Source organism: Pongo pygmaeus, chromosome 1 (genome assembly GCF_028885625.2).
Source record: "Pongo pygmaeus isolate AG05252 chromosome 1, NHGRI_mPonPyg2-v2.0_pri, whole genome shotgun sequence".
Classification (NCBI taxonomy): Eukaryota; Metazoa; Chordata; class Mammalia; order Primates; family Hominidae; genus Pongo; species Pongo pygmaeus.
The window spans coordinates 36,554,271-36,569,459 of NC_072373.2; the positions used below are offsets into that span (position 1 = coordinate 36,554,271).

General features: G+C 44.2%; 1 protein-coding gene and 1 pseudogene across 10 annotated transcripts in view; both read right to left on the minus strand.

Annotated features, from left to right (window-relative positions):
- The window catches only part of TATDN3 (TatD DNase domain containing 3), a 51,239-nt gene that overhangs the window by 11,257 nt on the left and 24,793 nt on the right, over nucleotides 1-15,189 (minus strand). For 4 of the 10 annotated variants that reach the window (XM_054482663.2, XM_054482656.2, XM_063672245.1 and 1 more), the window contains 2 exons: nucleotides 14,811-14,872; nucleotides 13,199-14,278 (listed from right to left, as the gene is read on the minus strand). The exons of 2 other annotated variants lie outside the window; for them this stretch is intronic. In XM_054482663.2, the coding sequence (XP_054338638.1) occupies nucleotides 14,122-14,278; nucleotides 14,811-14,872 (219 nt within the window). In that variant the 3' untranslated portion in view covers nucleotides 13,199-14,121. Of the gene's footprint in view, nucleotides 1-13,198; nucleotides 14,873-15,189 lie in introns of those variants that run through there. 4 more of the 10 variants (XM_054482681.2, XM_054482672.2, XM_063672243.1 and 1 more) reach the window with 2 other exon arrangements.
- Nucleotides 4,346-9,505, minus strand: LOC129009766 (small ribosomal subunit protein uS7-like; annotated as a pseudogene).

A 15,189-nucleotide genomic window follows, 5' to 3' on the forward strand; every position in this document is an offset into this window, starting at 1 on the left:
GTGCCTATAGACAGGGCTTTCTGTTACATTACATTGTCCATCCCCACAATGGTGATGGTTAGAATTATCTCATGGCCACATCCTGTTTGGCTACTATCACCTCTGTTCCATTGCTTCTTGGATCACAGTCTCTTCAAATCACTTTTTTTTTTAGACGGAGTCTCGCTCTGTTGTCAAGGCTGGGGTGCAGTGGTGTGATTTGGCCCACCGCAACCTCTGCCTCCCAGGTTCAAGCAATTCTCATCTCAGCCTCCTGAGTAGCTGGGACTACAGGTATCTGCCACCATGCCGGGCTAATTTTTTGTATTTTTAGTAGAGACGGGGTATCACCACATTGCCCAGGCTGGTCTCGAACTCCTGACCTCAGGTGATCTGCCTGCCTCAGCCCCACAAAGTGCTGGGATTACAGGCATGAGCCTCTTCAAATCTTAACTTGGCTTGTGTTCCTTTGTATGGTTAAGAACCTAGTCCATATGCCAAGCAGAGCCCTGCCTAGCCTGGAACCCAGAGCTTCTTGGCATTTGTATTTATTTCAATAAGACATTCACTTTTTATTTGGTTGCCCTCTACTTCCACAGGAAGCTCAGATTCATAGAGAGCCAAAGCATTCTGATATTTGAAGGGATATGGATAAGTCAGCTGGCTTAAAACCCTATGTCAGCCAGGACTATATAGTAGGGCACAGTGTGGATAAGACTCATCAACCACGAGAATATGTTAAAAAAAATAATAATAAACAACACAGAACTACAGCTAATTTTTCACTTCCCAAAAGGCAAATACCAGGCCAGGCGTGGTGGCTCAAGCCTGTAATCCCAGCACTTTGGGAGGCCGAGGCGGGCGGATCACAAGGTCAGGAGATCAAGACCATCCTGGCTAACACGGTGAAACCCTGTCTCTACCAAAAATACAAAAAATTAGCCGGGCGTGGTGGCGGGCACCTGTAGTCCCAGCTGCTCGGGAGGCTGAGGCAGGAGAATGGCATGAACCTGGGAGGTGGAGCTTGCAGTGAGCCGAGATCGCGCCACTGCACTCTAGCCTGGGCAACAGAGCAAGACTCCGTCTCAAGTACCTAGCCAGGCAGTGGTAGTAGATACCTATAGTCCCAGCTACTCAGGAGGCCGGTGGGAGGATCACTTGAGTCCAGGAGTTCAAGGCTGTAGTGTGCCAGGATCATGCCTGTGAATAGCCACTGCCCTCCACCCTTTGCAACATGGCGAAAGTCTGCCTTTTTTTTTTTTTTTTGAGACAGGGTCTCATTCTGTCACCCAGGCTTGAGTGCAGTGGCATGATCATGGCTCGCTGCAGCTGGACTTCCTGGGCTCAGATGATTCTCCCACCTCAGCCTCCTGAGTAGCTGGGATTACAAGTGTATGCCTGGCTAATTTTTGTATTTTTAGTAGAGATGGGGTTTCACCATGTTGCTGGTCTTGAACTCCTGGCCTCAAGCAATCCGCCCTTCTCAGCCTCCCAGAGTGCTGGCATTACAGGCATGAGCCACTTCATCTGGACTGCTTTTGTTTGTTTGTTTGTTTTAAAGCAAATACCTAGTGTCAATAACTAAAGGATTATCCTGGCACAGCTGTCATGGGCACCTACAGAAGACATGAGGCTCCTGGTTCAGAGGCAAAGGATTTTACTACTTAAAGCACAGCAAGGAACACAAGCCTCATGTTCGGGTTGGTTCCCCTTGCCCTCCCCCACTCCCTCAAGATCCATGGGGCGATGTGAGGATGTCCAGGTAGATGCCACACACACAGAGGTTTGGCCTCATAGCTGAGGAATCCTGAGCTTAAAGAAACCCAACCTTTGCCCAGAAAGAGACATTATCTTCATTATAGTGGATGGTAAACAGAGCTGCCCTCTGCTCCAGAGGGAGTCATGATCTTCCAAAGAGATTATCTGGAACAAAGGTTGTCAGTGCCTCTGCTCCCTAGATGTGCAGAAACATGGAAGTCCTGTAGATAATTATCTCCACACATTCAGAAGCTCAAATAAAGACTATCAAATACAGTATTATTTCTTTGGCTCTAGCTAGGATGAATAATAGGAAATAAACACATAGGTGGTAAAGGAGTGTCAGGGTATGGATGGTACATTTCTTTTTCTTCTTTTTCTTTTTGAGACAGGGTCTCACTCTGTTGCCCAGGCTGGAGTGCTGTGGGGTGATCATGGCTCAATGCAGCCTCAACCTCTCCTGCTCAAGCAATTGTCCCACCTTAGCCTCCTAAGTAGCTGGGAAGACAGGTGTGCACCACCATGCCCAGCTAATTTTTTTACTTTGGCTATGTTGACCAGGCTGGTTTCAAACTCCTGGCTTCAAGCAATCCTCCCACATCAGCTTCCCAAAGTGCTGGGATTACAGATATGAGCCACCACACCCAGCTGGACAGTACAATTAACAGATTCTCTAACCTCAGCTCTCTCCTAACCCTACACCTCCTCCCCTATGTGCCTCTGGTTTTATAGAACTACTTGTGACTCTCTGAACTTGCCTCATTCTGTTACCTCCTCTCTACCTAACTTCGATTTGTGCAAGATTTAATTTGATACCACCTCCTTCTGGAAACCTTCCCTCACCCCTGATCCCACTGTTAAATTTATAGTGAACCCCAAGTTTCTTTTCAAAGAATCAGTATGTTAGCATGTTTTGTTTGTTTGTTTGTTTTGAGACGGAGTCTCGCTCTGTCTCCCAGGCTAGAGTGCAGTGGCGTGATCGGCTCACTGCCAGCTCCACCTCCCGGGTTCATGCCATTCTTCTGCCTCAGCCTCCCAAGTAGCTGGGAATACAGGCACCCGCCACCACACCCGCCTAATTTTTTTTTTTTTTAAATTTTTAGTAGAGACTGGGTTTCACCGTGTTAGCCAGGATGGTCTCAATCTCCTGACCTCATGATCCACCCACCTCGGCCTCCCAAAGTGCTGGGATTACAGGCATGAGCCACTGTGCCTGGCCTGTTTTTTTGTTTTTTTTTTTCTTTTTGAGATGGAGTCTAGCTTTGTCACCCAGGTTGGAGTGCAGTGGTGCGATCTTGGTTCACTGCAACCTCCTTCTCCTGGGTTCATGCAATTCTCCTGCCTTAGCCTCCCAAGTAGCTGAGATTACAGGCATGTGCCAACACATCTGGCTAATTTTTGTATTTTTAGTAGAGACAGGGTTTCACCATATTGGTCAAGCTGGTTTTGAACTCCTAATCTCAAATGATCCACCCACCTCAGCCTCCCAATGTGCTGGGATTAGAGGCGTGAGCCACCACGCCTTGCTGAGTATGTTAGTATGTTCAGCTATCTTATTCTTTGATTCTCTATTTTAAAGTTTAACTTCCTGGTTCTCTTCACCCCCTTGCCTCTAGTTTCAGTAAACAACTTTCCCGCCAGTCCTAATTAGTAGTTCACATCTGTTCCCCTGGTCACCTGCTTCATCCTGACTCATTCTGGTCACCTGCTCTGAGCTGAGTCATGCCTGGTCACCCACTCTGACCTAACTCACCTTTAGTTACCTGTTCCTAACCGTCTTTCCCGCCAAACTACTCACCCTGCCACTCCAGCTCATACTCCTGATCTTTTTAAAATAGCCAATTGGAATTAGCTTAGACTGTGCTGTCCAACATCAGCCAATAGGGGAACGACACAGCAGTAGGGGCTACCTGCATCAGGAATAAGAACCCGTTCCCTTCCCCTGTCCAGGTGTGCTCTCGCCATTGTTCCATCTGTGAGGGGCACCCTTTCTGCAGAAAGTAAAAATGGCCTTGCTGAGAAAATTAAATTTATGTTGGAGTGCTATTTCTTTGTGGCACTGGGGAACAAGCATTTTGCATTTCTAACACCACCTTGGGCATTTTCTACTTTATCCTCCTCTATACACCCTACAACAGTCACAGGCTAAAACCAGAAACTCAAAAGTCACAAGACAATATATCTGTTGGGACTCTGACCTTACCTGATATGGCAGAAAGTCCACATGCTCTCTACCCCCTCCCAGGAGTGTTTCATATCTGTCAATGCATGGGTTTCCTCAGTAGCACTAAATCACAGACACTTTCCTCCTTTTCTGCCCTGGCTCCCTGCAAAGCCCAAAGGCAGTCTGCTGGTGGAATTCCTTCTTGCTTGGGGAGGTGAGTCTTTTTCTATTTATAAAGCCTTGGACTGATTGGATGAAGCCAACCCACTTTACAGAGGGCAATGTGCTTCACTCACAGTCCACTGATTTAAACGTTAATCTAATTTACAATATACCTTCACAGAAACATCTAGAATAACGTTTAACCAACTAGCTGAGTAATGTAGCTTCATGAAGTTGACACATCAAATTAACCATCACAGAACTATCCCCCAAAATAACCCTTTACCTTATACTGGGGGATTCTCTGGCATCTGAAAGACCCAGGCCAATGCTCATGATTCCCAATTCCCCACTCTCGGAATTCCACCAGGGGGGATGGACTCTGGCCTTGCCCGTGCCCTTGAGAACCAGAGAGGGGTAGAGGAGGCCCCACATGAAACCCATTATCCTCAGCTCTAACACGTGGCTCAGGAAATCCATGGGGCAGCCTTGGTAGGCTTCTGGGAAATTTAGTAAAGAGCAAGGCTGACTGGCACTCTGAAGGAATTGTAAGAAATTTGCTATTTGTGGCTGGGTGTGGTGGCTCATGCCTGTAATTCCAGCACTTTGGGAGGCCAAGGCTGGAGGATTGCTTGAGGCCGGGAGTTCAAGACAAGCTTGGGCAACACAGCGAGACCCCGTCCCTAAACATAAATTAATAATATTTAAATAAAAAAACAAATTTTGTGTGTGGCCACAATGGCTCATGCCTGTAATCCCAGCTCTTTGGGAGGCTAAGGTGGGATGATCGCTTGAGCTCAGGAGTTCAAGACCAGCCTGAGTAACATGGCGAAACCCTGTCTCTACCAAAAATACAAAAATTAGCCAGGCATGGTGGCTCATGCCTGTGGTCCCAGCTACTTGGGAGGCTGAGGTGGGAGGATGGCTTGGACCAGGGAGGCAGAGGTTGCAGTGAGCCAAGATGGCGCCACTGCATTCCAGCCTGGGCCTGGATTGTCACTCTGTCGAGTGAGACCCCATCTCAAAAAAAAAAAAAAACCCACACACAAAAACCAAATTGCTATTTTATTAACTGTTTTAGATCTTTCTTTCTCTTTCTTTTCTTTCTTTCTTGTCTCTTCTTTCTTTCTTTTCTTTCTTTTTCTTTCTTATTCTCTCTTCCTTCTCTCTCTTTCTTTCCCTCTCCTCTCCTCTTCTCTCCTTTTCTTTTCTTTTCATGGGGCTGCCCCAAAGGGCCTCATGAGCGCCTGCGCACAGCGGCCAGATGGTCTGATTCACACGGCACAATGGGGACACTTCCACAGTCTGTCGTCTCACGGTCCAGGCTCGGCTCGCCCAACATGTGTGGAGTCCTCCCGGGGACCACTGTTGATGACGGCGTTCACCAGGACCTGCAGAGAGCCCTCTCCTGTGAGCAGGTGAATGGTCTCGAAGGCATACTTGGCGACGCGCAAGGTCACAAGCTTCTTGCAGTTGTTGCAGCCGTGCATCATCATGGAGTGAGTGAGGCAATCCACAGTGGGGTGCTGAGCTTTGAGGAAGCGTTTGGCGGCATACTGCCCTGCACTGTGAGGCAGGTGCTTGGCATACTTCTTCACTGCAATGTAATCCTGCAGGGAAATGTCATTCATCTACATGCACATCATGGATGCTCCACTTCCCAAAGAGCTTGATGTCTGGGCTCTCTGTCCCCGCAGGTGCTGCTGTCTCCCATTTGGTCCCTGAGGGCACAGCCTGAGCATCTCTATTGCTTGGCGTGGACCACGTGCCGCCCTGGCACAGACAGGAAACTAGATACTTCAATGATCGTTTTTAGGCTTCTTTACTTAACATCAATAATAAATGTTTCCATTTGGGTCCCAGATAAGAAAGTGAGAGGAAGCAGATTCAAATGATATTTGCATGTAGAGTCCTTCTATAGGAAGCTACTGATTTCAGAAGGCCCCTGTTAAAATGGACTTCCCTGATAATATCTGTTCAGCAGTCCAGTACATTTCTGTTTGGTGACAGTATTGCATTGACAAGCTTTGTTGTGGTGGTAGAGGTAGCTGTGTGACATACCTCAAATCCAGAGAGGAACCTTGGGAATTGGGGTTATTGGAGATCTCTTGTGACCTTTGGGGATTGGGGAGAAGTTCCCCTAGGGCTTGTTTTGTGTGGGGTTTTGGGCTACAATTTCACAGACTTGATCCTTTGTTTGATTCCAAAGGGTGTATTTTTTCTGGTCAAATTAATTCCTGACTCCTGACTTTTCTTCTGAGTTTTTTTTTGTTTGTTTGTTTGTTTTAACAGAGTCTTGCTCAGTCACCCAGGCTGGGGTACAGTGGCTCGATCTCATCTTACTTCAACCCCCACCTCCTGGGTTCAAGTGATTCTCATGCCTCAGCCTCCCGAGTAGCTGGAACTACAGGCACACCCACCATGCCTGGCTACTTTTTGTATTTTTAGTAGAGATGGGTTTCACCATTTGGCCAGGCTGGTCTGGAACTCTTATCTCAAGTGATCCTCCCGCCTTAGCCTCCCAAAGTGCTGGGATTACAGGCATAAGCCACCACTCCCGGCCTCAACAAGAGGGCTTTTTATAATGACAGGAGTATTACATAAACAGTGAATTGTGGCTATTGATGAATTGCAAGGCATAACTACCCCCAAGGGTTTAATGGCTCAAGACCATCTCTGGGGTTGAGGTTAAGCAATTCCTGGAAAATTCAAAGTTCTTATTGCCTATCCTGACATTTTAAAATCAGGAAAGAAGCCTCAAAATACATGAAAGGTGGGAGTGAAAGAGAGGAAGGTAAGTTTTGGTCTTGGGAATGGCGGAGTTTTGTGGACTGATTGCCTTCTCTATCAGTCAGAGTTTAGTTTCAAGAAACAGAAACCAACCTTGACTAATTTAAGCATACAAATTTATTAAATATATTAAGTAGCTCACATAATCTCCAAGAGGGCCAAAAACCAGGTTTGTAGGTTATAGAGCTAGAAACAGTGCCCCAAATCAGGTCACAAGGCTGGTCCATGAAGACTCACTGCCTTGGGACACTGGATACAGCTACTAGGATCAGTGCCACCACTGCCTCTGAAAATGGGTGCAGTTGCTACTTCCCACACCAGCACAAAGTCCCATGCAGTTGGTTTCTTTATATTCCTGGCTTCTGACTCAAAATCTGGGCTGTGTACCTCTGATTGGTGGAACTTAAGTCATGTATTTGCCATAATAGTGAGGAACACTGGGAAAGTAAGTATTTGGCATTTTCAGTTTCTAAGGTGGAAGATGGGTTCTGCCTCATAAAATGAGGGCTTTCTCACTTTATTATATGAAAAGTAGACCCAAAATATTAAAAAATGTTCATTGCAGTGTATCCCTTGGTTGCCCCCAAGTCAATACATATCCTTCTTGCCATAAGAATTTAAAATGCTTTCACAAGTTTGATCAGCATCTTCCATATCCTTCCAGTGTCTCATCCTTTAAATTAATTGGAATTTTGCTGCCTGGAGACCTATGCAGGCTATATAACCAATCCCAGATTTCCCTCTCTTCCTGCTTTCCTATTTTCCTTCATTTTCCTAAGGGTCTCTTGATGACAACTACTTCAGGGTATTGATTTTCTCATTAAACAGGGTTCTTAAAAATGCAAGCATCATGACTGGGCGTGGTGGCTCACGCCTGTAATCCCAGCACTTTGGGAGGCCGAGGCGGGTGGATCACCCGAGGCCAGGTATTCGAGACCAGCCTGACCAACATGGAGAAACCCTGTCTCTACTAAAAACACAACAATTAGCTAGGCATGGTGGTGGGCACCTGTAATCCCAACTACTCAGGAGGCTGAGGCAGGAGAATTGCTCGAACCCAGGAGGCGGAGGTTGCAGTGAGCCAAGATCGCACCAGTGCACTCCAGCCTGGGTGACAGAGAAAGACTCTGTCTCAAGAAAAAAAAAAAAAAAAAAAAAAAAGGCAAGCATCAGAAACAAAATCTGGCTAATTTATTATTATTATTATTTTTATTATTATTTTTTTTAACACAGTCTTGCTCTGTCACCCAGGCTGGAGTGCAGTGACACGATCATGGCTCACTGTAGCCTCAACCTCCTGGGCCCAAGCGATCCTTCTACCTCAGCCTCTCAAGTAGCTGGGAACACAGGCATGCACCACCATGCCTGGCGAGTTTTTAAATGTTTTGTAGAGACCGAGTCTCCCTATGTTGCTCAGGCTGGTCTTGAACTCCTAGCCCCCTTGAAATCCTCTCGCCTTGGCCCCCCAAAGTGCTGGGATTATAGGCACAAGCCACTGTGCCCAGCCAAATTTGGCTAATTTAAGCAGAAAAGGAATTTACTGAAGGATATTGAATAGTTCATAAAATTTCCGGGAGGGATGACAAAACAAACTCATGCCAGTGTACGAGAACCATAGAGACTCCACTGCCACAGACACTGGGCATAGACTGTGTGGCTAACACACTGCCACCTTCTGCAAGCTAGGCTCAGAATGTTGCCATTAAAATCCCTGCCACAGTACCCACACTTGTGAGCATGGAGTAAGCTCAGTCCTGGCTTTTTAAAATCAGTGTCCTGGTTGCAAGAGAGGCTGGAAAGTGATTGCTTGGCAGTTTTAACTTCTATAGTGGGAAGCAGGTTCGCTTAATAAGGTGAGGCATTCCCCACACAAAGGGAACTCACATATGGGATGACCAAAAACAAAACAAAACAAAAACAACAAACCTGTCTAATATCCATCCATGTGAACCGCAAGATCCCTTCTCCCTCCCTAATATTTGCCTCAGTTATTGCCTGTACACTCAGAGGCCAGCCTCCCAATTCAGAGTTCCTGATTTGCAATACTCTAAGGATGGCCTGTGAAGGATGTCACTTAAGCTCATGTAGACGGCAGACTGGGAGGCATTTGATATTTGGAAAACAGTGCTGGGATGGAAGTCAGGGTATTATAGTTCTAAATGTATCACACATTAGCTGTGAGAATTTATACAATTTAGTTAAATTACTTGGGCCTCAGAAGTAATCCACAGAAAAGTCTTGTACACACATTAGACTCTTAACACTTTCTGTTCTTGCACACTAGGCAAGGTTCTCAACATGTACAACTTTTTTTTGAGACTGAATCTTGCCTTGTTGTCCAGGCTGGAGTGCAGTGGCACAATCTCAGCTTACTGCAACCTCCACCTCCTGGGTTGAAGTGATTCTCCTCCTTCAGCCTCTTGAGTAGCTGGGACCACAGGTGCATGCCACCACGACCAGCTAATTTTTGTGTTTTTAGTAGAGGCAGGGTTTTGCCATGTTGGCCAGGCTGGTCTCGAACTCCTGACCTCAAGAGATCCACCTGCCTCAGCCTCCCAAAGTGCTGGGATTACAGGCATGAGCCACTGTGCCTAGCCTCAATATGTATAACTTAAACTACTAAACTGAGAAATGAGAAGTTACTTGCACCATTTTTAATACCTAAGGCATAAATACTACAGATTTTCATGAATTACAGGAATGCTCACCAAAGAAGTCATCTTTTTTGGAGATACGTGTGTTTCAGAATTAGCCAAAGAGGAAGGGTTTCAGGAGGTCCTATTAGGATATTTTTGCTTAGAGTCCTATGTTTAAACTTGTAGCACTGGTAATCTTTGAATAATCTCATCTCTTTCCATTTTATCTTTTTGACTGACTCTGTAATTATCAGTACTGACTTTGTCATAATTTATAAAGGACAGTGAGATTTGCCTATGCTTGAAAAGCTAAGCTCTAACAAGCATAGAACAGTCTCTGGAAACCCTTTCTAAGTTACTCAGATCCTATAAATGAAATGAAAATTTACATATGCTGCTTTGAACTATTCTGTCAAAAGCACAAAAGGGCAAGAAAGGGCAAAGGCAAGAAATTAAACTCTGAAGTATAAGTGTAGCTTGACCATGCAAAAACAGGATTCCTCTTTATGTTTAGTTTAGAAGGCGGGCTTGGAGAGGGGAAGGAAATGTGCAACAGCAAAGTACGGAGGGGATTACGACAGGAAAATAGTGAACCAGAGATAAAGAGCAAGCAGCAAAGTGATTAAATGAACTCTTAGTTACAAAATAATGAAAGAAAAGAGCTGATAACAATTCTTTAAAGAATAATACAATTTCATCTGATTCTTACTCAAATAAAGACAAGAAATAGAATAAGAGGGCAACCCATCCATCTTTCTGGGACCCCTCTCTCATCCAGACAGCTTTCTTCCTTTTGCGTATTAAACTTCTGCTCTAACCTAAAAATAAATAAATAAATAAAAAGAAAGAAAGAAAGAAAAGAAAAAAAAGAGCTAGAATACGAACCATTTCCTTTAGTAAGGAAGGTCACCATATGCTGGGGCAGTGTGGGGAGGGAGGCGGCAGATCCCTTTTTGCCTTTCAGTTGAGGGGACAGGGTGTTCCTATAGAATGCAGAAAGACTTGTTCCAGGCCAAAAGAGTTTATCCCTATTTTTCAGAATGGTTCAACATTAGGAAATCTCTGGATGGTATTTAGTAGATTTATAAGTTAAAGGAGAAAAATATGTTTCTCAAAAACTGTGGAAAGGAGGCCACACTTGGTGGCTCACACTTGTAATCCCAGCACTTTGGGAGGCTGAGGCAGGTGGATCACCTGAGATCAGGAGTTCAAGACCTGCCTGGTCAACATGGTGAAACCCTATCTCCACTAAAAATACAAAAAATAAGCTGGGCATGGTGGCAGGTGCCTGTAATCCCAGTTACTCAGGAGGCTGGGGCAGGAGAATCACTTGAACCCAGGAGGTGCTGGTTGCAGTGAGCCGAGATCGTGCCACTGCACTCCAGCCTGGGCGACAGAGTGGGACTCGTCTCAAAAAAAAAAAAAAAAAAAAAAAATTGTGGGAAGGTATATAATATCCAATATCCACTGCAGATTGAAAGATAAATATTTTTCTCAATTGCAGTCAGTTTAAGACTTACTGCCTCCATTCATTTATTTAAAAATATTTGAGGCTGGGCGCGGTGGCTCATGCCTGTAATCCCAGCACTTTGGGAAGCTGAGGAGGGAGGATCATGAGGTCAGGAGTTCGAGACCAGCCTGGACAACACGGTGAAACCCCATCTCTACTAAAAATACAAAAAAATTAGTTGGTTGTGGTGGTGGGCGCCTGTAATCACAGCCACTTTGGAGGCTGAGGCAAGAGAATCATTTGAACTCGGGAAGCGGAGGTTGCAGTGAGCCGAGATCTCGCCATTGCACTCCAGCCTGGGTGACACAGCGAGACTCTGTCTCAAAAAAAAAAATTTTTTTTTTTGAGAGCACATCATATTGCAGGCCTTGTTTCAGACTATGTAGAAGATGCAAAACCAAACCAAAATTGGTTTGTTCTCAAAAGGCTTGCAATTTCTAAAGATGGAAAACACATACACAGGTAGCTATAGTCAAAAGGAATACGTGAAAGTGTCAAAGAACTGGTTTATAGTACTTTGTTCTACATTACTGTAGTGTTGCTGGAAAAGAGACTCCAAGAGCCAGTCCTTGGGTCTAGCACAGGGAAGAATTGGAGGCGAGTCACAGAGCACAGTGAATGAAGCAAGTTTATTGGAATGACTCTGTTTGAGAGTAGCGAGTCCTCAGAAAGCAGGAGGAACACACTGTCCTTGGGTAGTGTCTCTACTTACTTAGAAGAAACTATAAGGAGCTATGATTAAACTTGGAATGTGCAAATATGCTCACTAAAGGTCAAGGCTATTGGTGCTATAATGACCATTAATCCTTCAAGCTAAGCCTATTCATTAATGTTATCTTTGAGTGAAGTGGGCTGCACTCAGGACATCTGGACATTCTGCAGGCTTAGTGGGAGATGTCCTGCATGACCATAATTTTTTTTTTTTTTTTTTTTTGAGACAGAGTCTCACTGTTGCTTAGGTTGGAATGCAGTGGCGCCATCTTGGCTCACTGCAACTGCCACCTCCCAAGTTCTAGCGATTCTCATGCCTCAGCCTCCTGAGTAGCTGGGATTACAGGCATGTGCCACCACACCCAGCTTTTTAAAGTATTAGTATTTTAGTAGAGATGGGGTTTTGCCATGTGAGCCAGTCTGGTCTCAAGCTCCTGGCCTCAAGCGATCCACATGCCTTGGCCTCACAAAGGGCTAGGATTATAGGTGTGAATATTTTGTAATTATAATACTTATGGCTATTTTCAGACCATAAGTATTAATATTATAACTGCCTTGTGAGTGCCTAGTTACTCACTTTAAGATGGGGTCACTCTAGTCATGTTTTTTTTTTTTTTTTTTGGGGGGGGGGGCGGGGACAGAGTCTTGCTCTGTCGCCCAGGCTGGAGTGCAGTGGTGCGATCTTGGCTCACTGCCACTTTGGCCTCCTGGGTTCAAGTGATTCTTGTGCCTCAGCCTCTGGAGCAGCTAGGATCACAGGTGTGTTCCACCATGCCTGAATGATTTTTTTGTATTTTAGTAGAGATGTGGATTTGCCATGTTGGCTGGGCTGGTCTTGAACTCCTGACCTCAAGTAATCCGCCTGTCTCAGCCTCCCAAAGTGCTGGGATTACAGGCGTGAGCCATTGTGCCCGGCCTCTAGTCATGTTTTATTAAACCAGAGGCCAGGTAAGCAGGGGTTCCTCTAACAATAGCACTTCTCACATTGCTATGAAATTATTTGTCCGCTTGGCTATCTCCTTGATTAAATTGTGAACTGAGGGCAAAGATCATATCTTATTCATCTTTGTAACCTAGGAACCTAGACTAGTGGGCAGCCTATAGAAGGGGCTTAATAACTGAAACAAACAAATGGATGAACAATTTAGAGGGCAAAGATCATGTCTGGCTGGGGTGATAAGGCAAGATGAAGTAATTTAACTTGAACCTTAATCTATGTAATGGTAAGAGTCTGACAAAGGGTATGTGTACAGGAGGTAGGAAGTAGGGAAAAGAAATACAGAGTTGGAAGAGAGCTTAAAAGTCTGGTTTTAATATAATCTCCTGTTAAATGTAGGAATTTCATTTATAATGGTGCTGATGAGTCATTAAATACCTCATAAAATATCCTATTCAGTTTCTTAGTCTGGTTTGGACAATCTGACCTACTCTTGATTCTTCCATAAATGAATTCATTTCCAAATATTTATTGAAGATAATCTCATAAAATCACTTTGATTTAGGAAGTTTATTTTTTTCTATGACAGGTACTTTTTCCAGCATTTGCTGCTTATATAATTTAACAACATTAAATACCTACGTTTCGATATTGACCACACCTGTTAAACTACATATAAGATTTTTAAAAAATTGTAGTAAATACACATAATTTATCATCTTAATTCTTTATAAGTGTACAGTTCAGTGGCATTAAATACCTTCACACTGATGTGTTACCATCACTACTATCTATCTACAGAACAGTTTTTACACCTGAGATTTTTTATTTTTTTGAGATTTTTATTTATTTACTTTTTTAGAGATAGGTGTTCACATCTCACTACGTTGCCCAGGCCTGACTCAAACTTGGGCTTTAAAGGTCCTCCCATCTCAGCCTCCTGAGTGGCTGGCACTACAGGTGAATGCCATTGTGCCTGGCTTACACTAACATTTTTAAACTTAAAAATACGAAATATTACTGTTCCCAGAGAAATCAGATACATTTTTAATAATGCCATTTACATTCTAAATATGTTGACAAAATTCAGACCAGAACTTAAAACTGGTGTATTAACTAAACTTTTGGGCTTGGTATTTAATAATGATTGTTTAAACCACTGGCCACATAAGTCAAAAATCTAAGATCAGTGTAAAAATCATATGCACTTTTATCTTAAAGAGAAATAATTCGAAGTACTAAAAGTTCAATTTTACAAACCTAGAAAAGAGATTTCTGATAGCATAGAAAACCAGGCATTCTCCCTTCACTGGCTAACTCTTATGGGAAGAAAAATAGGTGGTAAGATCACACTTTAGGCTGGCGCAGTGGCTCACGCCTGTAATCCCAGCACTTTGGGAGGCCGAGGTGGGCGGCTCACCTGAGGTTGGGAATTCGAGACCAGCCTGATCAACATGGAGAAACCCTGTCTCTACTAAAAACACAAAATTAGCCAGGCGTAGTGGCACATGCCTGTAATCCCAGCTACTTGGGAGGCTGAGGGAGGAGACTCGCTAGAACTTGGGAAGTGGAGGTTGCGGTGAGCCAAGATCGTGCCATTACACTCCAGCCTGGGCAACAACAGCGAAACTCTATCAAAAAAAAAAAGTATACTTTAGCTTACTCCATCCTCATCACAGTAGTGCTTATACTCTTCCTGTGGGAGCCACCCTTCCCAGTAGCAACGGTTTCAGTTCAGGTGGTGGTTCCATATAAAAGGGCAATGTAAGAAGTAGCAGTATTTTCCTAATATCCTGCCAGAACTCGGCTAATAGAAAAGCAGCACAAGGCTAGAATCAGAACCCAGGGTTTCAGGATCCAAGCCCAGTTTTATTTCTAAGAGAAATATTTCTCTACAATTACAATCTTCTATAACCCTATAAAACAGCTTCTTCAGTTCAGATTCTTCATCAGAACATTTCTATTTTTCAAATGCTGCCCCCTGCAGTTGATTTGATTTTGTAATGGATGGTTTTGAAGCTATTTCTGGAGCAAGTGTCGGAGCTTAGGAAACAGTTTTAATGCATTCTGTGTTGTCACTTCTATAACTTCTTCCACTGAGATCCCTTTCACCTGGGCAATATATTCTGCTGAAATAGAAATGTTCCAGGGCTCATTCCGTACCTGAAACAAGACAGCAGACGCCATGTCAAACATGACACTGAAGGGAAGCAGATCCTTGGAGACTATAGATAAAACAGAAGAAAATGAGTTGGTAAAAACAACTGATGGGCTCTTTTTTTTTTCTTTTTAGGTGAGGATGAGGGCTGGGAGGGAGGTATGGCTAAAATGTTGATTGTAAATCTATGCTGCTCCTGAAAAGAACCCTGGGGTATTAACAATTGAAGTCCCTAGCTCCTAGCACATGAAGCAGTCTGCAAACAGTGAACACTTGGTAACCTGCCTGACTAATGGATTAATTGTCCTTTAGTTTGTTGCTTACATGAATGCTTGTAAAAGGTCACTGTTCTGCTGCTTGGCTGCCTACCTCATAGGCTACATG